This window comes from Megalops cyprinoides, chromosome 22, assembly GCF_013368585.1.
Source record: "Megalops cyprinoides isolate fMegCyp1 chromosome 22, fMegCyp1.pri, whole genome shotgun sequence".
NCBI lineage: Eukaryota > Metazoa > Chordata > Actinopteri > Elopiformes > Megalopidae > Megalops > Megalops cyprinoides.
Window position 1 is genome coordinate 6,676,645 of NC_050604.1, and position 25,011 is coordinate 6,701,655.

The 25,011-nt window shown below is 42.2% G+C and overlaps 2 protein-coding genes and 1 non-coding gene across 3 annotated transcripts in view; all 3 read right to left on the reverse strand.

Moving 5' to 3' along the window:
* Positions 1–1,709: 1,709 nt before the first annotated feature.
* On the reverse strand, positions 1,710–8,314 carry LOC118769439 (glutathione S-transferase P-like). The gene is made up of 7 exons (XM_036516535.1): positions 8,235–8,314; positions 6,968–7,003; positions 4,977–5,083; positions 4,104–4,191; positions 3,794–3,897; positions 3,424–3,525; positions 1,710–2,445 (listed from the first exon to the last, which is right to left on the reverse strand). Coding segments are annotated over exons 1-7 (627 nt in total). The 5' UTR covers positions 8,236–8,314; the 3' UTR covers positions 1,710–2,256.
* Positions 8,315–11,364: 3,050 nt separating this feature from the next.
* Positions 11,365–11,436, reverse strand: trnap-ugg. Its single transcript has one exon. It is a non-coding gene; the product is annotated as a tRNA-Pro (tRNA).
* A 3,969-nt stretch (positions 11,437–15,405) lies between these two features.
* LOC118769440 (short transient receptor potential channel 3-like) overlaps positions 15,406–25,011 on the reverse strand; it is a 28,175-nt gene continuing 18,569 nt past the window's right edge. The window contains exons 6-12 of the mRNA XM_036516536.1: positions 22,674–22,907; positions 22,085–22,349; positions 20,782–20,977; positions 19,531–19,740; positions 17,065–17,148; positions 16,853–16,928; positions 15,406–15,875 (exon numbers count right to left, since the gene is read on the reverse strand). Of these exons, the coding sequence (XP_036372429.1) occupies positions 15,733–15,875; positions 16,853–16,928; positions 17,065–17,148; positions 19,531–19,740; positions 20,782–20,977; positions 22,085–22,349; positions 22,674–22,907 (1,208 nt within the window). The 3' untranslated portion in view covers positions 15,406–15,732. The remainder of the gene's footprint in view (positions 15,876–16,852; positions 16,929–17,064; positions 17,149–19,530; positions 19,741–20,781; positions 20,978–22,084; positions 22,350–22,673; positions 22,908–25,011) is intronic.

Below are 25,011 nucleotides of genomic sequence, written 5' to 3' on the forward strand. Positions count from 1 at the left end.
CCTCTGACCATGAAGCAAGCAATTATGCTGCTTTGCTGTTGTGCCCTTGGGCAAGGTACTTAACCTGAATTGCCTCTGTAAATATCCAGCTGTACAAATGGATAACATAAATATGATGTAAGTAATTTAGGAGTGTCTGCAAACCAAATGTAATGTAATGACTAGCACAAGTTCAACATCATGATAACAGAAAAAAAGGTTAACTGGCCACCACAAATTACATTTAAAGCCAGGCCAGAAAATTAGTCACTGTCACTAACGGGCTTAATAGCAAATTAGTCTGCTCAACTTAACATACATAATGTACCTAACATGCTAACAAGCCAATGTGAATGCCTTACTCTAACAGCCCAGACAAACAAGGGAAACTTACAGGAATCTTACATTTACATCTGATTATGTCAGTGACCAAGTAAGAATCCACTTCATCTCGCATCACAAAAAACCATTGGTCACAGTGGCCACATTTGCAGAGAGTGGTGCCCCATCTCTGCCTTCCTATTGATCCTCCACAGCCTGCAGGATCACAGAGAACATTGTCATTAAGGTCACAAAATGGAAAAAAGTCACAGATATATACAACCATCTGCATTCATTTCATGTAGAAAATGCCCTTTTCTGTGGTAGCGTGTTATTTAAGCCTTTAGGTTAGAAAGTGTGTGTTAGAAACTGTGTGAAACTGAAGAATTCAATGACCAAATTTGTGAGAGGCCTTTTTGGATTTGCTGCCTAACACCACAAACTCGTTAACAGTCTTACTGAAAATAGAGACACCAAGTGGCAGCCCCTCTCTAATTGACTTGCAAGGCTGTGGTGTTGTTTCAGGTGTGTAAAGCTGCCAACAGAATAATGCCATTTCACTAATGTGGTCAGTATGCTCATCAGGCCTCATCTTTATAAAGAGACATTGAGTGTGGGTATTCTTTTAACATGGATGCTAGAAACAAACAGCGACAGGCAACATTGTTATTTTTGAAAATATAGTTCAGGTCTTTCTTGTGTGCTTGGTGACCAGACTGATAGCGTCTCTCCTTGCAGAGGTGTGAATGTTGCTGCCTATTCCAAATTAGTCTGACATTCAGTCCACTAGTGATTCAAACAAGGCCTATAGCACTCGGACCACTGCCTAATAGACGTTTCTCTGGGAGGGGTTTTTGCTCAAAGTGACGTGAGCTCTATAGTATGTGGTGACTTGTCACTTTGGTGAGAAAGGCCTTCATTCAGTTTGTGTCATATTGATGCCTTTTAATGCAGCGAAAGTCTTCTGGAGCTCAGCCGAAGCAAAAACCTTTGAAGTCTTGCACACCTGCAATTATTAACATTGTGTGTGTATGTGTGTGTGTGGGGTCACCTGTGAATAGTGCTGATAGGTGCAGGTCCTGCTTATGTCAGTCATTAACCCTGGTGACTTTCATGTGAATAAGATTTGATTCTTCAGCCAAATCCAATGTAGATGCAATTTTTTGTTTGCCTGTATGCCTGTTCATCCATAATTCTGGGTTCAAAGGATACAGAAGATAAGCATTACTCAAGATGTTGGTCTGAATGCGGACCTGCCAGCTGTTTCAAGTTTGTTATTTTGTGTTGTAGTCCCTAAGCTGCTTAGGTGTTTGTACTGATAATGTCATAAGATTGTCAGTTTGAGCCTGTGGCATTGTCTTAAGATTGAAGCTCATATCACATTATAAATCAAACAATACACAATTAAATAAGTTCAAAAGGTTTATTGCGGTCACATAAACCAGTCTTCATTCAGCCTACATCGCATTAAGTATTAAAGGGTCTTGGAGATAAAGTGTGTAGGTTTTTAACTTTACTTTCACTTTATCTTCACTTCCTTTATGGTGATCACTGTTGTCCAGATGTTAAGTCTCACAGATAAGTATATTATTAGAATGTTCTCAGGCATTGCTTTCCAAAACGTTTTGCACCTTAAAAAAGTATACTAATGTTAACGTGTTAATGTTTCACAATGAAGATGTCATAAGCCTCAAATAGGAAAGCATAAATAGCACCACAAACTGCAATTTATATTCCATCAAATTTCAAAGAATGAACAATAACTCTTATGCTTACAAAATGAATTGGGTATACAATAAAGGTCAAGGTCGTGCAGGAACCCGAAAGTGTCCGCATGAGTATCTTGTGCTTCAAACATAAACTGCAGTTCTATAAAGGGTTAATCTGGACAGCTAGCAGAGAGCCAGAATGCATCTGTGTCTGTTCCTGTAGCCTCCTGCGGGGGTTTGGGGGGGATCATTGTTTGCCATTGCCGTTGATGGGCAATTTCTTGTAGGCCTCACACTCCAGCAGGGCCTTGATTTTGGGACGGGCGGACATCTTTTCCACGAAGCTCTTCAGGGCCGGGAAGGAGTCCAGGCAAGTGCTGCAGAGGACTGTGTGGTTGTAGAGGACATCGAAGAGACTGTAGTCTGCAAAGGAAATCTGAGCCGACGAGAGAAGAGTTAACAAGAGTAGTTACCACAGCAACTGAAAAAAATCCTTCCCTGCGTTTATGCGCATTAATATTGAACACTTCAGAGTTCAACATTTAGAAAATAAGATGTATCATATATACTGTAATTAATACCCACTGGGTTTCCGAGCTTTAACAGCCAAATTGATCAGGTTTATTGACTGGCGGAACTTATTCAAATCGACTAATGAGGATAGTAATGTCTCCATTTAGGCTTTGGGGGAAGGAGGGAACTGCTCAGCTGAAATACAAATTTCCTTAATACAACCACCACAGACACAGGACTGTCAATAAACGATTATGAGGAGAACAATAAACCGGTCAATGTGCAGCATAGATGTGCAGCTGCCTGCTTAGTCCATCTTGTTTGGTACTGAGAAACCCTAAATTAATGGACCCAGCGCTGAATCTACAGCTCCACCAGAACTCATGTTACCATTATGCTCTCACAATGCATTTTATTACTGCATTCCTCTTTTGATCAACTTCTATTGAGCGATCCGGGATGCCCGATTAGGCTCTGTAATGAGTTTGCAGGGTAACGCTAACGGTTAAAGAAGTGAGACAAATGACCATTGACAATTTTGGAGGAAAAGGGAGGGAGGATGGGAGGAGGGTACCAATTTAGCTGCTGCCCCTTGGGATGGCAAGCGGCCATACTCTGTCACACTTCAATTAGTCCACACTCTGTGTAGCGAGCGGAATCAGACAGACCATGAATCATCCACAGAGCCCTCTGAACACCCCGCATTTCAGGGATGAGCTTTGCGGTGGGGGCTGGCCCAATTAGTGTGTGACCGTATGAGGGAATGGTTGAAATATTATTCATTTAAGTAGTGCCAGGGCCTCTCGCGGGACAACGGCTATTGAGACTTGGAACAGGGAAAACAATCCATACCCAGGACCTCGGCAGAAAAGAGCTCCCCAGGCCAAGTGAAATAAGTTACCTTGTCGCCCACCAGATATCCTGATTTGTTCTTGGACAGAACCGCCTCAAACTTGGAGAGGTGATCAGGCAGGTCTTTGAGGTACTGGCTTTTGCCAGTTTCCTGGCAGAGAGAAAAGATGATGATGGGGAGGTTAGCGCCGTCACACCTGTCACATTGGTTCCCTGGATTCAGAGTATTCAGAGAGGTGCTGAGCCACCTTCTGCCTCTTCAACATGAATCAAATGAATTGGCTCTAACAACAGAGCTTAATGCAAAATTGCTGAAATTAACACATCAAAAGCCAGACTACTCCACAAGATTTCATCCAAGAGAAGCCTGGTTTGTTATTAGACCCTTGGTAAGAGTGGTTGTTTATTCCTGGACTTACATATTCCTGGTAGATCAAGCGCCCATATTTGAGGCGGAGGTCTTCGACACCATCACTCATCATGTCAATGAGGGACGCTTCCTTTTCGTCCTTCCCATAAGCCCCTGCAGCACAAACCGAAGACTGAGTCACTGGAGATTACAGTGTGAGCGGTACAATATTGATTACTGCAAGCTGCTGTGAGGTTTACTAAACCCTTGAAAATATTAAATAAATCTGTATTCTCAAACAATAAATACAGAAGGCCAGCCCCTCCATTGCTGAAGGAGGACCAGAATCTTTTCTCTAAGAAACTGAAACCCAGCCATACCGTGTTTGCGGGCCAGATGCCTCAGGATGGCGTTGGACTGAAACAGAACCAGGTCGCCGTCTTGAAATTTTGGCAGTTGGCCAAACACCTTAAAAGAAAATGATTGACTTAATCAAGCTGTTCACTTTGTCTGAATGCAACCTTACACAGCAATAGCAATGCCATGCACTGTTTTGGAACACCTTTGCCAGTTCAAAGTATCAGTGGCTTAATCCCTGCCTGCCCTTCATGGCACAGATCAAACCAAATCACCATTTACACTTAAGTATCCCTATAACCATCATTCCCTGAATAAATCATAATTACAGCTACACAGTATGTTAAATAGCAAGGCTAAATTGGGTAAAAGATGAAAACTCAGAAGTGCAATGTGTTAGCTGGGACATGGGAGTATAATTTGGCAGTACTACAAACCCGTGTCAAAATTCCTGAGAGCTTCACAGTGTCAACGCACCAAGTGGGTGATTTACAGAAAATGCATGAGACATTATAAATCTTTATAGTTTTCCTCTGTTATCTTAAATATTGTATTGGTTGTATGAAACAAGGGACAGGATCTATGTCCCGGCATCCAAAAAATGTAATCTATGTGTGTATTTGGGTGGTGGGGAGTTGTGTTGGAGTTGGAGGAAGGTTCAAATTTCCTTCCTAATTCCCTTATTGGCTGGGTATATTATCTACGTTTGGGACACTGTTTCTTCCTGCAAGGGTTGTTGTCCACTTGTCGAGTGACAAAGGGTAAATTTTTTCCTTTTCAACATCTATCTCTGCAGCCACTAACCGCCCTGACATGCAGGAGCAACGGTGGTTACTCCACAGAAGTGTGAATGCTGGATGTGGCCTCCTAAGCAATCCTCCAAAAGCCTCACTCACACAGGTGGCTTTCAGGTCACCCTTCATCCACTCCTCGAAGTTAACCAGGATCTCCTTCCACTCCTGGCCCAGGTCCGACAGCATGATCTTCATGGCTGCGCAACGGCCTGTCACAACACAAGAGAAGCACTCATCAAGTGGCCATCCCAGGCCTCTTCCATGGCTCCCAGTTTTGAGCTCATTTCTTTCTACCCTGGCCTCACCTTTGTTTAACCCATGCCCATACCAGATACGCTGACCCATACAGCAGCCCAATTACGGGACTGCTCTCTGCAATTTGCACCCACAAAACAAACCCATCTGACCAATTATGAAGCAGTTGCACAGAGATGGTGGGGGCGGTGTGGACAACACCATTGACTGTAATGGAATGTGGCCTTTCTTTGTCAAACCCATCAAAAAAAAAGAATTGTCCACTGGGGTAGAAGCCCTGTTAGTACCACACAGCGAGAGGGGAGCTGAAGCTGGGAGTCAAATTCCGGTGGTCCAAAGCACTAATTAGGATGAAGCCTTGGTATTCATACTTCCCCCACTGGCCAAAAGGCAAGTCACATGTTTCAGAAGCCCTCTGCTTGATTCTTCCGCATGCATACGATGAACTATGCAGGGGGGGTAGAATGAGCGCCTATTCGGAAACCCAGCTTGCATTGTGGCCGCCTGCCAGAATTTCATCTGATCCTGAACCAGCAACAACAGTTTATTCACTTCATTTATACTGCCATATTTACATTTTACACCAGATAAAGAAAACCAAACAAGCAGGGTCATGCAAATGCAGCCAGGATGATGTGCTATCAAAGTGTGATCTGAAATGGAGCACAGAGCACTGAGACCACAAAAGCAAGTGCCGCCTCTTTACATTTTCAAAAGTGGGAAAGCCGAACTCCAGAAGATCCCACAAAAAATCACTTCAGATGAAGCGGAAATTAAATCAATTGTTTAAACAGGTGAGAAATACAATGCTGTACAATTATAACAAAAAAAAATACATACACACACATCACTAGGAGTGATGTTATGGGGAATGACATGAACATGCTTGCAGCTTGTTAAATTTGCATACACCAATACAGAATTCACCAGATTGGTTGTGGTGATTTTTTAGCACATGCTTGTGTCATGCATAGAAAAATGTATCTTCCAAGAGTGTACACAACACAGACTGCTACTAAGGAAATGAAATTTGAAAATCCTTTACAGAGGACAGCTTTGATGGCAAGTGGCACACTAACTGGCATTGGAAAGCAAAGAGTTGCTACAATTCCCATTAATCAATTCTGCCTGGCATTACAAGTTTGTATTATGTGACATAATGTCGCACCACTCTACTAGCGGAAGGCAGCATTACAAATACATGAGGAGTTACAGCCGGCTATAAGACTGTGCCCTCCACCGCCACGCCCAACAGCAGCTGCAGTACTTGTAGAAGTGGTCATGGCAGACATTTAGACTGCTGCCGGAAACGTTACAAATGGGGGACAAAACTCATACACACAAGCATTTCTCATATATCCACAACAAATCGCTGTCTAATTGAACATTCAAAGAATGTGAACAAGATTCCAGAAAATCCTCTAACATTGTATGTCATTACTATCAACAAATAGTGTGTGTTTGTGTGTGTGTGTGTGTATAATGTATATACACATACATACATGTACGAAAGAGAAAAGTTTATTTAGGTATACAGTATATAATTTTTCCATTGTGTTTGTCCTGGTTTAACCTTGGTAGCTGGCCATCAATTCCCAAATTCCCAGCATATGTTCGCTGGTATTCTTTGCAGTAGTTATCAAAGTTTAATTAGCAACTTTGTGGGTATATTCATGACATCACCGCACCACACAAATACAGACTCAAAGTGACACCACTGAAGGGTCTATTTTCACTGTGCGCTCTTGTTCCGCTTTGGTCTGAAGCTTCCTGTGTGCCAAACAATTACAAGCGATACCATTAAAAAGATTAAGAGGCGCTGTTCCGTTTTCACCTACCTCGAACAGGGAAGTAGGTGATAGTGTAGGGAGACACTGGAATGAAAAGAGGAAAAACAAGTTATGGAGTGAAAGCTGAAAAAGGAGCACTGATCACCATACACCAGGAGAAGCTCATATGCCATTCCTTTCATTCTTAGACTGGAAAAAAAAATAATTTCACGTTGCAAGTTGCATAATTCTTGCAACTTTTTTTTTTTTTGATAAATGCTGCTTTCACGATATTATCTGTTTCGCATACTGTATCCCAAATTGCGGCGCGCAGCTGAAGGACATCAAGCTAACATTTTACATTCAGCTCGGACTTCCAGCCGCAGACATCTGTTGCCAAAATGCAGCCTGCACCTCCCATGTAATATCATTTCCTTGCAACAGGGTCAAATGTTCTAGACCACGAGACAGCCGTTGCCATGGCAGGGGAGAGACACGAAGTTGAGTTGTGAATATAAATGCAGAATTTTCAATACGGACATTCACAGGAGGCTCGAGATACAAGGCGGATCCTAATTTTGGAAGGGTCTGAGTGATCCAAACTCGAGTTCAACTTTAAAGAATACGTGCTTTTCTCCGTTTCACAGTACAGCGACAAATTCGTATTACAGAAAAGTGTCACTAATGACTAACATTTCTAGATATGCATATTGATTAAAGAGTGTACTACTTAGTTACAGAGAAAATGCAAGGCAGTACATGCATTTAAGTATGCAATGTGGGATGTGCTGTGTGGTGCTGCTAAATGTTTTAGATGTAAACGTAGTTATTTTATGCAATGCAAGACGATCCTTCAAATGTTCACACGCGGAGAGGAATGGCAAAGTCATGTAATTCGACAGTAAGCCAACATCTACCTGTAGTAACTATTACAGGTTCACTTTATAACGAAGATACGGAACAGTCCGTAACGATTGCAATCGCTGAGGTTATGGAGATTGAATTTTCATTGCACGACTGACCTTTGGCCAATACGCTTGTCACAAAGACCAGGCTAGTGTCAGGTTCACGTTTTTTTTAACTATAAAACCTGAAATTGTGTTGGATAATACATAAAAATATATCACCGTAATAAAAATCTAATTGAACACGTTAAGTCATTCTTTGCATTTTGCAAGAATGCTCTTCTGCAGCAGTAACGCCGCCTACTTTACTTATTAAAACTTTAAGAACAAGTAGACTACAACACTAAACTCGAGTTCCTAAGAACCGCCAAGTTCAATTGTAAACCCTGCAGAAAACAGACGTGGAGACGTTATGAGCCGACTGAACTTACTTGTTGGATTGTTGCAGGTATGCCTTGCAGTTGTCTATCTTGTAGAGAGGGATCACTACAACTGCGATCGAGCAACATTCACGGATTTTTATACGCGCCTCCAACCCACTGGTAAGTGCTGAGTCATTCTGACTTACACGTTGGCAAAGAAACAGCGTTACGTCTAACGTAGCTACGGCGGGAAAGTAACATGATTCCATTACGCTAGACTGGAGAAGTTGTTAAACTTTCTTACTACACGTGTGAGCATCATTCATTGCATCCACTGTGCACTGTAATATACCAGTTAGAGCAGCGGTCCCCAATCGGTGACCGGCCGCACGGAAAGGATAAATAATTTATTTTTATATTTTATATCGGTAAAATAAAATAATAGCTAATAATGATAAAATAATAATTATACACGATTATAGGATATTCGTGCAGTAATTACATTGAAGTTGGTGCAGTCTGTTGGTCCTTTTCTCACCACTCTAATATCTCTGTCACACGCCCACCGCAAGTTCATCAGGCTACTACGGTCTGTGTGAGATGTGTTGCCCGCAAACTTTCTACTAGCTACCTAGCTGACATGAATAAAAAAAATTAAAATCAAGGCTGAATGTTCCGAGATAGCCGCAAAAGCACTGAATACCTTGCTTCCATTTCCACCATCCTATCTCTGCGAAGCGGGGTTTTCCGCAATGACAGCAACAAAAACGAAACTATGGAGTAGACTGGACATAAGGAACACACTTCGGGTGTGACTGTCTCCCATCACCCCTAGCTGGGACCGTCTTGTATATGGAAATAAGCTCAGGGCTACTACTTATTCAGCGACATCGCGAGTTATGTTTTTATTATATGGTCATTCGAGAAAAATATGCACTTTATGTTTTTATAATATCATCACGGTAGATCTACTTAAACTAAAATGTTATGGGAAAAGCGACTATACTAAATATATAGGCCTAATCGATATTCCGGTCGTGTCGTGAAACACCCCCCACCCAGCCACCTCCCCACCGGGGGCCGGGGCCGGTGCAGGAAAATATTGTCTGTATGAAACCGGGCCGTGGTGCAAAAAAGGTTGGGGACCGCTGAGTGAGAGGATACCTCTGCAGTTGACAAAATACTAAAGGAGCCCAAATATAAATCCACGAATCTTGAACCAGAGAAAATCATATAAACAGTCATATTTTTTGTTTAAGTCAACACAAGTTGTGTCTTATTCCAGGCAGATATAAAATAACTTTTCTTATCACGTGTGTGTGTGTGTGCGCGCGTAAGAGAGAGAGAAATTCAAAACCGTTATGTAATTTTTCATTGCAGCAGATGGCATGGCGTAGCCATGACCCACATGCATTGTTTTGCAGATGTTTCATATTTCACTTAACAGTAACTTCATTTTGAAAGTCTGTCACTTTGTTCAGACATTGCATGAAGCTGCACCAGAGAAAACCACAGTCCACACGCTACTCTACACTAATGCAGTGTACATACAAAGTTTTCGTGCAACACTTTTAATTCTGTGTCAAAATATGTACGCATTTACTAAGTGTGTTTGTGAGGAAAGAGTGTGCTGTGTTTGCATCTTGTTTCCCCCCTCCAAGGAAATCAGTCTGTGTTGCCTTAATGAAGCCACAAGGGTGTTTTACCATAAACTGACACCAATTAAATGTATGGGCAGTGACAACCTGATCCAGACCCTGTTGTTTTGGTAGAGATGGGATTTGATTGCTCCCAACAGTTTTGCTGGAAGCAGCTTCCATTTGTCGGTAACAGACTGGGGACAGATACAGTGAGTCTGCTATAGGCTATAAAATTCAATGTTCTGTTAAACCAGGGCATATGCACTCTAGTTTCTATGAGCTCCCGCTAAGAATGTGCTCTGTCAGGATGCACTGACAGAGCACATTCTTAGCGGGAGCTCATAGAAACTAGAGTGCATATGCCCTGGTCCAGGTCCAAAGTAATGATAAGGGTGGATACCTGTGATATGTGCTCCTAGTGAGATGTGCTTTGCATGAATGTGCAGTTGTTGCTAGGGGGAGAGCCCTCAGTTGACCTGTTGCACTGTCAAACAGCCTTGCCTAGTCATGTACACAGTGCACTCCCTCCGCGCAGGTATGAATGACAGTGACAGCAGTAATGGTGTGTGATTCATGTCTAAGTGAGAATGCTACGGAATTTATACTCTATTACTAGGTGAGCGTGTCAGTGATTTCTTTGCTTTATCATAAAATGTGGGTGGTTGTGAAAGAATACAGATAAAAGAACAGAAGTATTAAGTGAGCTGTTGGTTCTGCTGGTGGGCAGACCTGCTGAACAGGTTTGACAGAGGTGTGTCATGGAGGTCGAGTTTAGTAGTCATCTTGCATCAGCGGTATTTTAGTCTAAATGATAAGGTGTTGCAGAAGCCAGAAATTCCTTGATGGAACAGGAGTTAGTATAGTAATTATTAAAACTGGTGCTGCAAGTGTCTTTTGCATGGCTGTGCCACCCCTGTCACATTATTTTGGATAGACAGTTAATCCAGTCATCTTTCACTAAAATGAAAATGATTAACAGCATGTATAACAAAGTAAATAAATAGTGCACCGTTTTCTGAAATAACTTCATTTCAGATGACTGTGCAAATTTTTTATTTATTGTTTCAAACTGATAATCTGAATTTGGGTCCCTTAGTGTTTCTATGCCATACCATAGGATACTGTCTGAAGATGAAGGCTGAGGTGGCCAGCTGTATATAAATCATGCCACTATTACCATTTGGCCAGCACAAGTTTTCTTTTTCCCCCTCAGAAGCATGATTTGGGTCAGGGGAAAATGAATAGCAAATAAATCTAATTTTCAAGTGCATCTGAGAAACTGATATGTCTCAAAGTAGCAAATGACCTAGTTAGTTTACATTCATGGCACAGTTGGCTTTTTAGGTGGAGAATACAGTGATGTGGACAATGAGCAACTCAGATACATGCAAGGTGGGTCAAATGTGCCATTGTTGTATGTCTCTGGGCTCCTGCAGTTTCGTTATGGACAACCTTTTGCCTGTATACAGCAAGTTCTAAAGTCAAACTTGATTGTGCAAACGTCATTACAGCCGTCTGTCCCACTGAATGAGGAAAAGTCCATGTGGTGCCAAAACGCAGGGCTCGTCCGGGATTTGAACCCGGGACCTCTCGCACCCAAAGCGAGAATCATACCCCTAGACCAACGAGCCGTGCAAAGGCTTTGGATATTTTCGGATTAGTGTCTACAGTCTTTCTTTAGGTTTGGTTTATACTACCATCTAGTGGTTGCCAAGTTTAGGACTGAGGCAGTGTTCGCGGTAATTTAGTTGAGAACTATTACCATAGTACTCTAGATGCATATCGCAGTGCTGTAAATTGGCTCTGTATTACAAATGGACAGGAAAAGGACGTTGTCTGTTCATACTTTTCTAAGTCAGGCGCTCTAATACGCCCGCGTACACAGCGCCTTCGCGTGTCATTCTTTTGCCCACTGCTTTGCGAGTGAGCGCGCTGATACTGGTCTTTCACGAATCTGTAGGGTAATTTCCAGTCAGTCGCACTAAGTATAATTTAGTTGAAAGCATTTCATGAGAAACCAACCGCAACAGTACCAACAAGAAGTGGTGCCGATATCCTGATGTTATTTTTAAACGATGTTTTTGCTTACAAAGTCAGTTGCACATCTAATTTCGAAAGTTCCCAGATCCTCATGGTTTTGACATAGATGTTCCTCTTTCCATCAATATTCGCTTCTTACTGTATTTCAGACGTAGGCTGTTTTATTTGTTGCTTCTGCCTCGACTGGCTGCATTTAAATATTTGACCACATAGGGGCGAAATACAGCCATGTTTACACCCATTGAATCTTACATACAGTAGCAGTGTCACTCAATAGTCGGAGAGGCAAATACAAACGCAATGGACCTTCTGCTGATCACTGAAAAATAAATACTCTCAATATGTTTCAGAAATATAATTTTTCTTGAAACTCGCAACTTCATTGCATATGTACAGGACACTGCCGTCTTGAGGAAGTGTAATTATCCGCGCTTCCTCAGGTTTTCTATTTGCTATTGATTGTAGGCCTGAAATAGGCACGCCATTTCAGTTTTTCTGCATTTGTTCAATAAGCACCTACCTATTGATCATTTAACCCGCCTGGGAACCAAGTAGATGGTAATGATGATAGTTTATTCTGTACCGGATGGATAATGGCCACACATATTTGTAGAATGCATTTGCAAAGTTCACACATGCTTGCATACTACGTATACTACTTTTTTTTATCAGTAAGGAGCAGATTTTGTGCTCCACCTGCACATAAAAATAATGCCCCCAATAGAAAAATAGATGAAGGATTTTGTGGTATTTTATAATATTTCATACTACTTCATACTATTTGGAAGACATGCAATATTCTGTATCAAATTACCTCAGAAAATAAACTTAAAATTAATGTTCATGCAGGAAACATGCAGAAAATAAACCCATTTGTGATTGATCTGCACCCCAGCTGTAGTGACTTTTGGTTAAATACCAAGGGTTATGAGGACCAACCTAGTGACCTTCTGTTCTTGACTTTCGTCAACTTTGGTACAGCGCGTCTGGGCCTGAGCATGAGGTATGTGAATAGAAGAAAAGCATTTCTGTAACAGTTTTGAGAGATACACAGCTTCCCAACTTTGCATTCCTGATGCAATTTTATTATTATTAAGACTGATATCTTGGCATGCAACACTGCTTTTAAAAAGAAACACCTCAAACTGCAAGTGTTTTTTGTCTCTCAAAGTTTTATCAGCATTTTGTAAAGAAATATGATATAAAACCATTCACCCATATACACATACATACAAAGATTCCAGAATCCCTAAAAGACAAATACTTGTGTACAGCCATACATTCATATCCATATGAATATTATTTATATGAAAATGCATTCCACAGTGTACCTACAAAGAACTGTAACTGGTGCCCTCATGTACACTATCCAAAATCATGTCTGAATGAAAGTTTATTTCATTCAAATGGTTGTGCAGTAAAAACGCTATCTGAGGAGCTTTTGAAAAGTGAGCTGTCTGTTCTCTGTGTTGTCTTGTTCTATGGAAGTAGCAGTACATGTCACTTGATATGACCTCATTCAAAAAAGCTCCTACTGTAACGTGATAGCATATTAACAAACTATTTGTCCTTAACCTTGACAACAGAATGGACCACAAGTGACATGTTGTTTTTTTTATTTGGTTTCATTTCTGTGTTGTAATTCTCACACATCATGTTAGTTTGGATTAGTTATTTGCTGAACAGGTTAGGGAAATGAAATGGTAAGAATGTAGATGCTCAACTGAGTGTTTGGCGTTGTTTGGCCTAATCTAGCATGTGAGAAATTGCAGAGTTTCCAAATAGGCCCGAGTCCTGAAAGGTGTTACTTCAAAGTGCTTAGCTAGCCAGCAGACTGCAATCATCTGCCATGGTAATTATTCCTCCAGTAGCGGCAAGCAACTACTGCAGTGCTTTCTGGGTAGGTTACTGGTCATTTGTAGAAAAGCTTTGCCATTTATCTGTTTTTGCAGCAGTTATGTTACTGTGGTACTCTACAGCCTCTAGATCCATAACAGATCCATTGAACTGTTAATCCTATCAATTAAAGTCTGTACAGTATATTCTAGGGTTGTCATGAAATGCTGTTTTCTCACTGCAAACTATAGGTTTTCACTCAAATGCATCATAAAAGAAAAAAAATACAATTCTAGAAATGTCCCCAGAGGCAGTAGCTGATTCACTAGAATTCATTTAAACCCAAATATCAAAAGTAGTGTGATGTTATGATAAAGGTGCATGATTAATTGCCTGTCAGTATTTTCTGTAATGAAGTATAGGTTGCAAATTTTACAAGAGCAGCTATGAATTCCAATATGTCTACAATGACCGAAAGGACTTTTTTTCCCAAAAAGGAGGCAATGATACCACTGTTATCCACACTAAGATAAACATATTAAAACACAACCATTTTACTGCATACAGAATTTTCAGTTTGTACAGTCTCATTACTATTTACAAACATTGCTAAGCTCATATCGTGTGTACAGATAAATTACAATATGTATGCATGTACAGTGCATGTGTTATGGCTAGAATAGAAAACTATTTTTTATTGTCTACATTTTGGATTTTCCCCAAATCAACATTGAACCAAAAGAATAAAATATTTACCCTGCATAGATTACATACATACAAAAGTCTAAAGGTTTTCCCCATAACATAGGGTAAGTTTATACAGTTTATCTGCAAATATTAGAATTATGAAAGCTTAAGATAAAACAAACTGGTACTAAAGAAAGAACAAGATCATGGCAATACTTTTTGGCAAAGTCAGGACAGAAACACTGTTTGTCCACATGCAAGTACCCAAGAATCAAAGGAATGGCTCAGGATTATCAATTAAATGTTGCTTGCTATTGCAAAAAAAGATGTAATAATAATAATAATAATAATAATAATAATAATAATGATAATTGGCAGTTGTTGTTTACATCTTCTAGAATTACTTAGTGGATTATATTTACCTCCTACTGCTCTACGCACAATATTATTTTTAAGACACATATAGTTAAATTAAGGTAAATTGAAGACTTCCTACAATTTTGATGGAAATCCCCCTGCTTCAGGTTCAAGTGGGCACAGAAAGCAGTGGCGATTAGCTGAACCGCAAGTGAACGTCAAGTGGGAATGATATGAATCATAAATGAATGTTAGGAAATAAGGTGCTGTAGCACAATAATCAAAGTCAGATTAAGCGATTCAAAAAGATGAGCTTACTTATGTACTTAGAGGTGTGTTCAGCACTTCAGAGAGAGGATGCCAAATCACATCACCTACATTACCCATTAAATACCGTGTAAATTAATATCCAATCAAGAGGATGACCTAGCGCAAAACAGGCATGTTGCAATGCTTATTGCCATCACTTGTGCTGTTCAATGTCCATGTTGAAACTGGATGCACATGGTCTCAGGCAGTCTGATGCATGCCTTCAGTAGTCTTTTACCGGAAGTGACAACATCTGACCGTCTTTCTCTGTCCCATCATGTGACGCCGCATTCTCCCAGAGCACAAGAAAGAAAGCAGCAGAGAGAATATCTACATACTGTAAGTTCTCTTCTGAAATGTATATGCGCTTATCATTGTTCAGTTTCTGGTATCTGTTTTAAAGCATTTTAAACTTCACTAGGATGCAAATTAAAAAGTGTGTGTGTGTGTGTGTGTGTGTGTGTGTCAAGGCAGACAGATAACAGTTAATAAACAGATGAATCGACGGATGGAAGGATTCACATAACCTGCATTGGTCACATACATGGATGTGTGCAGTTACATTATATGCTGCCATCCTCTGATGTGACCACAGCGCAGGTGTCACTGCACCCCTGGGTTTTGGGTGAACGGGCGTGTGGGCGTTTGGCCACTCTGGTTATACGGTCCGTTCCGGCAGGGACGCTCCCTCAGTGCTGTCACTCGCACCGTGTCGTGGTGGTGTTGAGTTTGTCCCCCAGCTTCTGTATGAGCAGGGACAGCTCCTCGGTGGCCTGCGACTTGTCCTCTAGCAGCTCGTACCGCAGGCTGGAAATGTCCTGCTTGATCTCCTTCAGCTCACCTGCGTGGGTACGGACAACACCCCATCATGAGGAACACAGACCCTTTCAGCACAACAGACACGACCAATGGCTCATTCACCAACCAATCAGGAGAAGCTTGTAGACTTTTAGAGGAAGATAAGAATGGGGCTCATATGATGGTAATCGTAGAACCAATTCAACAGAAGATCTGAAAATGAATTTGTGAAAATTTCAACTCATGTTTGTGTTACAATGACTCGTTCTTCTCTGGTTCTGGTTCTTTTTTATAAGTGTACAAAATCATAAATTCTGCACATGTTGGTACCTAGACATTTATAAAAATAGCTCTGTAATTCCAAGTATTGATATTACTAGGATGCCAGCTAACAACTAACAATTCAGACCACATCCTGCACAAACAGCAGCAATTCTGAACAAATGTTACCCTATATTTTCTCAGCTCATCCCTGTAACTCAGTTCCCTCACTGAAGTGTTGATACCGATTATGCTTCGCAGACCTGTTTTTGAGAGAAGGCATACCTACTTTCCTACTGTAACAAAAATAAAGGTCATGATGAAATTGATTAATTTTACTTATTATTATTACTTGTACCCATGACTGCAACATGTGAAATGAGTGGTACTGCATTTGGAATAGTTGCTCAGGAGTTCTTGGCAAACTCTGAAGCAACCTCAGAAATGCAGACAGAGAACTGGTTTCTGAGCAAACTTGATCATGTGTCACTGCCCATTATGTGGCAACCTTTGTCAAAAATAAAGGATCGAATCATACTAAGTGTTATGAATGTAAATGACAGATATTGTTTATGCTGTACCAACAACAGCAGTAAGGTGCACTGATATTTACAAGAACTGGGCTGAGAACATTCTCACAACGCTTGTGCCAAGCAAAGTCGTCAGGCACATCATATGTTTGGATTGCGCTTGTTGCACTGGGATAGGCATGCTGGATCTTCAGAGCGATGCCAATCAAGGTGTATAGATCAATCTCACCTTCATTGACCTCATCGTTCTCTTTGTCCACCTGTGCCTTCAGCACGTACCTCTTGATCAGTCTCTTCATAATTTGCTGCGGGAGGTGACAAGACACACCAATCAAAAGACAGATTGAGGGAAGTGTAGAATGTCACTTATCAGCCCCGTGAAGTAAGGGATCCTTGACTCCTTAATGATGCAGGAGGGTGGTGCCCGCCTAGGGGCCTTACCTGGTGCCGCGTGGGCTGGTTCAGGATGCTGTTGAAGCTGCGGGACTCCGCGATGCGCAGGTTCGACTGGGTGAACAGGTTCAGCTGTGAGACCAGAACACTGACCGTTAGACTTCACTGTCCACTTACCACACGGGACAGGAGATCGGACCTGAGTGGCAGCGTAGTGGAAACCCGATGTGTAACAAAAAAGTTGCAGGTCCAAACCCTGAATGGGTATCTGCCGTTGTTCTTTTAAACTCTTAACCTGGTGTTTTAACAAAATACCACATGGTATGAACATACAATTTGTTTCACCAGCACAGGGGGGTCTGCTGAATTAAGTTAGTAATGGTGAGAAGAGATCAGTGTCCACAGGGTAAGATTTAATGACTTGGATCATTGGCTCGGATTTAATGACGTAGTTTACTGGACCAATGAATAACTGAATGGAAACCTGAATGACCTGTCACTATAACGGTCAGTCAGCTGCTAGTTTAGAGGTGTTTCTGAAGCTCTATGCATCAACTGCAGACACCACCAGAACTGAACTACCAGACCTACACCATACAGGTGCTGATTCTATTGGACTGGACTTCAAGAGCTACTGTATCTTTCCCAGCTCATTGTCTTACATCTCTTACGTCACCTGGGGCTCACAGCTGAGACAGTAACTTGAAAATGGACTATGGAAAGGCACATTTTAGTGTGTGTGTGTGTGTGTGTGTGTGTGTGTGTGTGTGTGTTTGCATGTGGATGTGTGTGAGTGTGCTTGTGCTCTTGTGTTTATCATATTGTGACAGTGACATTAAGGGCTAATCCAACCATCCTTAAATGTTTGCCAAGTACTGAATGGCAATTGGCAAATACCCAACGCACCCTCCCTGGGAATTTGTGTTTGTTTATTCCCCAATCAATGTGGTTTAGAGATAAACGGCCACACTGTTGTGCAGAGTCACACAGCTCAAGATCAATGCATTTAACAACGATCCAACAAATTCAATCTGGTTTTGACAGCAAATAATCTGAACAGAGATCGATCCGGAGAAAAAAGGAAGATTAGTGTAATGGTCTGAAGCCTCTCTCTTTCATGCTTCCAATCAGAAATGTAATTTATTGCAATGTGTCCACCTTGTTAGCTTTCCAGCGAGAGTAACACCCATGAAATAATTATGAGATATCTTTTATCTTGAAAGCAAGCTACTCTCCAGTGAGAAATCAATCAGGCCAAAGCCAGTTTGAGATACAGGCTACTGTTAGCATCTGCCTGATGATACTAGGATCAAAGCATAAGGTCTTGTCTTCAGATGTTGCAAACAGTTATAGTTTTTGCGTGACAAGGTCCAAAATGTAAAAATTTAAGGAAACAGTCAGTTTTTGAATGGTATTTGAAAGAAGCATATTTGGTATCATATCAGAGACAAGCATTTTAACTTAACATTTGAATAATACCTCCCAAGATTAAATTTAACCCTTTTTATTATTCCCCATTATTGTATAAAACTCCCTGCTTGGCTATACAAATAATGGCTCTTACTGCAAAAAGATCTTCATTGAAACACATTTTTAGGCAGAGAAAAAGGGTAATATCAAATCATTAGTTTAGGCTCCCCTTCAGAAGTATTGATGACAGAGAATAAAACTTAATTTTTTGTCAATTAATAAGCACTAAAGCTTTGTAAGAGAAACCCAAATACTGGTTGAAGTCATTAGTTAGGAATATTGTGGTTAAGTAATGGAATAATCACCCTTTCTGTCTCTGTTCTAAAGCACAGTATCTCTCCTGGAAAAGGTAGCAATCTCTTGTGAGGATTCTTCCAAGGAAGCACTACACACCTAGCCTGCTCCACTGATGTCATGTGACCAGACACCTCTATCTGGAAAGAGTCATGCAGTCCACACCGAGAGCCTCTATCCTGCATTACATTACTGACATTTAGCAGACACTCTTGTCTTACTTCGGTTACAGTTTTTACAATGTTATCCATTTATACAGCTGGATATTTACTGAAGCAATTGTGGGTTAAGTACCCTGACCAAGGGTACAGCAGCAGTGCCCCGGCGGGGATCGAACTGGCAACCTTTCAGTTACTGGTTAAGTCCTGCTCCTTAACCAGTACGCTACGCTGCTACACTACATGTGATATCTGATTGGTAAGTCTCCCGCTAGTCACACACCCATGAAAAAAGGCAGGGAAAAGCATAAATAAAAGGAGATTTATCTGCTCTAATTCACCTATGGCTCTAAAAAGTTATTGTATGAAGGATGAGCAGCGTCCCCAGTCAGGAATTATGTGATGTAGTATTCCAAATGAGAACGGGTGACTCGTTTGCAGTCAGAAGTAAGGATCCTATACTATGGTACGCATCTGTCTGCTGAGCGGGATACTACATACCCTGATCCATCTAAAAGTCTTTCAGCCCTCCATAACCAGGCCAGGTATCATGACTGGGACTCATGTCGCAATGTGCAGGCCCGGCTCGAACCTTGGACTTGGAGTTGTCCATCCCCAGCTCCACGTCCTTCCGCAGCCGCCGTCTCCTGCAGCGGAACAGGTTGACCGCCTTCTTGAGGCACTGGAAGAAGGACTTGGGGCTCGGCACAATGCTGTAGGGGGGCGGCAGCGTCTTGCCGTTGTCGAAATAGGACAGCCACAGCTTGGAGCGCGCAAACTTCCACTCCACGTCAGCGTCATCCTGCAAGGGTACAGAGATACAGAGACCGGCTAGACCGGCTTACACTGTTCTATCTGATTTACACTGTGCTGTCCTCTCCTGTAGGAACACAGTGTTATCACCGCAGAGGCACTTGACAGTTACATGTTTGCACATGTAACTTTGGAATGTGAGTGAGGATTTGATCCTGTGGCCTAACACTTGCATGCTTATACTCTGAGCAAAGGCACATGTCTATGGAATTCTCTGTCTCTGTCTATGGAATTTTCACTTGTGTCATCTCTGACACACCCTGCTGTATTCATGGTGTATGTGATATCAGTAGTTCTGTCACCTTCTGGAGATTAAGAGAAGCAACCCTAATAGCCCTTTGTCCTGGAATAGTTCTGGAGATGCACAAGTCAGAAGGTTTTACAGACTGATCATTGCTGACAGTCACTGTAATACATGGATATTTTCTGCTCCTTTAGCACTGAATTGCATTTGCACTGAAGAAAAAGCTGCTACAATTTTCACAGGCAAATTATCGAGTTGTGTCTTACTACAGATAGTGAAGAAAATAATTGTGATATAAGCTACATACCCTGCATGTGCTTGGATATCCCTTTAGCAGTAAAACATAATTTGTCCGAGACTGAGTAGCACAGATCTATTGTTTGCACAATTTTTCATTGCAGTGCTACACCCCGTTTTGAAATATACACAAATAAAAAATCAAGTCCATTTCCAACCACTGTGAGATGTGGTGACACTCCAACTAGAATGACTGGATTTAAAATAAGCGGATGTAAAATCCTGAAAATGAATGAATAATTAGCGAGTCATTTTGAGTAAGCTGCAAAAGTAAAAAATTATGGGTTGTTACAGGAAAAATCATGTGCTGTCAAGGGGTAAATGATGGGTTGTTAAAAAGCCAAGACAACTCAAGGCATTAAAGGAGACTGCAACAGAAAAGGTGAAAAATAACACAGCAGTCTTGTTATGGTTACCATGCGACCCTTGGGATGTCATCTGTCACTCATGCTGTGTTTGTGTATATTTATTTATGTATATGGCTCTCACCTCGATCTCCTGGTATGAGCTGTTGATCATGGCGATCAGCATGTTGAGCAGCACCACCACCATGGTGACATTGTAAATGCCGTATAGCACATAGCCGATGTTCTCGATGAACTTGTGGTCGTACTTCAGAACCACCGACGACACCTCGGACAGCCCAAATATGGACCAGAACAGGGTCTTGAAACTCTCCTCCACCCTGCAGCACAAACGCGAAGGGAAAGCTCGATCGGTCACGTCCCTGATTGCTTTTTCTGTTTTTTAATTCAGAGCCTATCAAAGCGAGTACGGTTTTAAATGTTTGTGACGCTAATTAGGGGAGCCTGACAGAGCCGTTGCGTCCCCAGCGCTTGTCTCCTGGAGGTCGCGGGATAAATTACAGCCTCTGTCACTGAAGCCGAGCGGCGGGAGCTCTCAGGCGGGGAATGAGGTCGTCCTGTGCGACCTCATCAGAGATGACGGGATGGCAAAGCTACCATGTGGGCCAGAGGTCTTTCCACTCTCATTGTCCAGGGATAATAGGATAAGGAGTCCCTGGACCAAAAGTTTGTCCCTCACTTCTCTTTGTTATGGTACAGAGTTTGAAGACCAGACACTGCTTTAAAACATGAAGCACTACAAGATATACTGCTGACAAAAGGCAAAAAAAGTTCAACGTTGTCATTCCTCTGGGCACACTCTGAATAGCTCTAGGTACATGATGTTGCATTTCTTGAATTTTCATTACAGACACACATTTGCTGCTTTGGTTAGCTCAGAATAATTGTATTATGAATACTGAGCATACTGTCACATACTGCAGGTAAATGAGAGGTGAAATTCAATGTCATGGCAGACTGAGGGGACTTAGAGGAAAAAAAAGGCCAAAACCTCCAGCCGAAGGCTTTTATTTTATCTGGCTTGCTGGGAGCCTGTGGCCTGCCTGGAGGTCAGTCTGGTGTGTAATGGGTCATTCTGCATGGTAGCCGAAGGCTCTCTGCTATGCTCTCTCATTTGGTTTTGGGTATGGCGCTTGCAGAGTGTCTGGGGCAGGATTTGTTCTGGTTGGATCCGTGGTTTTGAGCACGCTTTTCTGAGGGTAGAGATTTCTACCAAGCCCCCTACCCTTAAACTCGCACCCTGCATTTCTAAGAGACAGAGTGAACACTTTTATCCAAAGCATGGACCACCTTAATCAGAAACAACAGAAAGAAATCAGCAAGACTGTAGTCAGTGTCATTCTCATGGGGTGTCTGCCTCTTAAACTTCCTGAATGCCCATGCCTCATGTTTTCCCACTGCCTGCAGGGGACGACATCGCAACTCACGTGGTGAAGGCGGGGTTGACTTTGGCACCCAGGTAATAGGAGTACAGTATAAACATGCCGATCATGAAGGCCAGGAACACCATGATGAAGAGGACCATGAACTTGAAGATGTCCTTGACCGTTCGGCCCAGGGAGATCTGCAGCGGGCCAAAGCTCTCATTGGCCGGCAGGATGTAGGCGATTCGGGAGAAACTCAGCACCACGGCGATAGCGTACAGTCCCTCTGAGATCAGCTGAGGGTCTGAGGGCAGCCACTTGTCTCTTGCTGAAAGGGAAACACCAGAGCACTTTTACTGTGATCAACCAAATGCATTTGGTGTGAATAAGAACATTGGTCCTTTCTCAAATGCGGCATTAAAAGGAACACTACACCAATAAAGTTCTGGGTTTTTCTTCAATGTTCTTATTCAGAACATTGCTTTTCCTCATAAAAGCAAAAAGCACTCCCTCAAACCTCTTGGGAGCCCCTCCGTCCTTGTGACTCATAACACTGAAGAGATGGTCTGGACTGACACTCAGTGGCTCAAAGGTAATTCCACAGCACACGTCATGCTGATAAAAATGTACATGCACTGCCTGGGTGACTTACCATATGTGAAGTACTCGATGTCCGGGGGCAGCGTGACCAGGGACAGGTCGCTGACGTGGATCTTCTCGTCCACGTACTGCTGGGCCCTGGTGGCCTCCAGGAAGGCGAAGAACCTGGCAGTGAAGGCGGCGATGAATATGGAGAGCATGCCGAAGTCCAGGACGTTCCACAGCTGCAGGATGTACTCCCGTGGGCCCTCTGTCCACAGCTCCTTACACTCCGACCACATCATCCCTGGGAGCCAAAACACCACCACCAGGGGGCAGTTTTTTCATCAAACATTTCGTCAGGATATTGACTGTTCTGTTTATGTGTTGTGTGCTAGCAAGCGCTAACAGCTCTTGTCTGGAAAACACAAGCTATGATGGCATTGACCTGTTAAACCAGACATAGAATACTTCACTCCTCATCTCCTAAACTGGAAGCGTTGCTTGACCACACTGATGCCCAGCTGTTCATGACAAACCACATCTTACACAGTCTGCATCCAGCCACTTTAACTTTAACTTATATTGTAGGCCATAGTAGTTTCTTCAGCCCTTGCTGTTTTATCCTGTGCAAATGATGTCTCACAATCACAGTAAAGGTGTCTGACAGAAGGTGCCTGCGTTTTTTTGTTTTTTTTTTTTGCTCACCCTGCTCCTAGTGGTCATGCAGTGTCTTCTTGCTAAAGTCACTGTTGACATGAAGGAATGAAGGCAGAACTGAATGAAATGCAGTCTTATGTTAGAAACTGAGCTACTCCAGTGAATCAGGCAGGGCTGGGACTCCACTCGCCTCTGCCATTCACTTCCTCACCACAGCTCCACCTTCCCCGCTGCTGCCGCCGCTTCCAAAAACCCCGTGGCTCGCACGTCTTTCCCGACTCACGTCAGCGCTGCCTGTCCTTCAGTGGCGCAATGAATCAAATTGCTCTTAATTACATTTTGTTGTGCTTTGGCTCCGCTCGTTAAGGCTTCAAACATGGAAGTTACTGCCACGCGGCATGAATCGGCCATTGGCGGCTGGAAATGCGGACGTCACGCTGAGCAGAACTGCAGAGCAATTGAAATAATTCTGTGCCTACTGAGGATTGCGAGGCTCTGTGCATTTCCCAATGAGGCAAAGGTAATTGGGTATGAAACGCATGCCATGGCAAGATACAATCTATCAGTCTCCTACCAGTATGTTGCTTTTCAAATTCATGCTCACACTGTACTTCAAAAGGAAGCCTGTGGAATTGTGCTATCTCTTTCATTCTGAAGCCAGTCGTCCAGAATATTAAATGTACAAAGGCTTCACTTGTACTGAGGTTGGCATTTACCCTTCTCCACAGACAAGGGATTAACTGTGCAGGCTTTTGACACCCTTTAATAGTCCTTCTTGATGAACTGCAAAAAAAGATTAATTTTCATAAAAATTAGGATGTTTGGAGAGGGTACTTAAGACTGTATCTTCTCTGCCTTCGTAATCTGCCTGTGAAGATTTCCTGAGTAACTCTTCTCTATTTTGGGGTGAAAAGAAGAGACCTGCTCAGGCCAACTGAGTTTACTGACTGTGGGAGCAAACTGTTACACAAAACCTAATGCTTTCCCTATGTTCTAGAACCTAATGCCTTCCCCGCATTCTAGAGCCTACTGCCTTCCCTGTGTTCTAGACCCTAATACCTTCCCTTCTTTTTAGAACCTAATGCCTTCCCTAAGTTTTAGAATCTTATGCCTTCCTTACATTCTAGATCCTAGTGCTTTCCATATTTTCTAGAAACTAATGCTTCTAGAGCCATATGTTTCAGAACCTAATGGCTTCCCTGTGTTGTAGAACAAGGCCAGATTTCTATGAAGTGCAGTGTCATTTTTCATTCTCCCTTCTGATCCTCTGACGTGCCCGTGTCTTTAGTTACTTGCTGCTGGCAAGGATCTTGCATGTCTGCTGGATGAATCCCTGTTGTCATGCTTCCTGACTGAGCTTTGAGAGGGGAGAAAGGCTTTGTTTGGAAGTGTTGGAATTTGATGGAAATTATCTATTTTCTGTGTATGTTTCTTTCTTTTTTGAGTCCAAGGACATGGCTGATGAAATGACTGCTGTTCATCGGTCCCCTATCGGGTCGCTGCGAACATATATCATTGTCAGAATTTTGGAGCGACAGCTTCAATAGGCATACCAGGGGAAAATTATTCTGTATTCTGCTCATTGATAATAGGGAGGCATTAGGACTGCAACAAAGCTATTACCGGCAATGGCGTCTTAATGGAGAGTTCTTTTTTTCCCACAAACAGAATGGAGTCTAAAGTGCGACCATTACTGAAGGTATTTTCGTCTGATTTATACACCGTGGTATTTTTTTTTTTTTGCCTTTCAT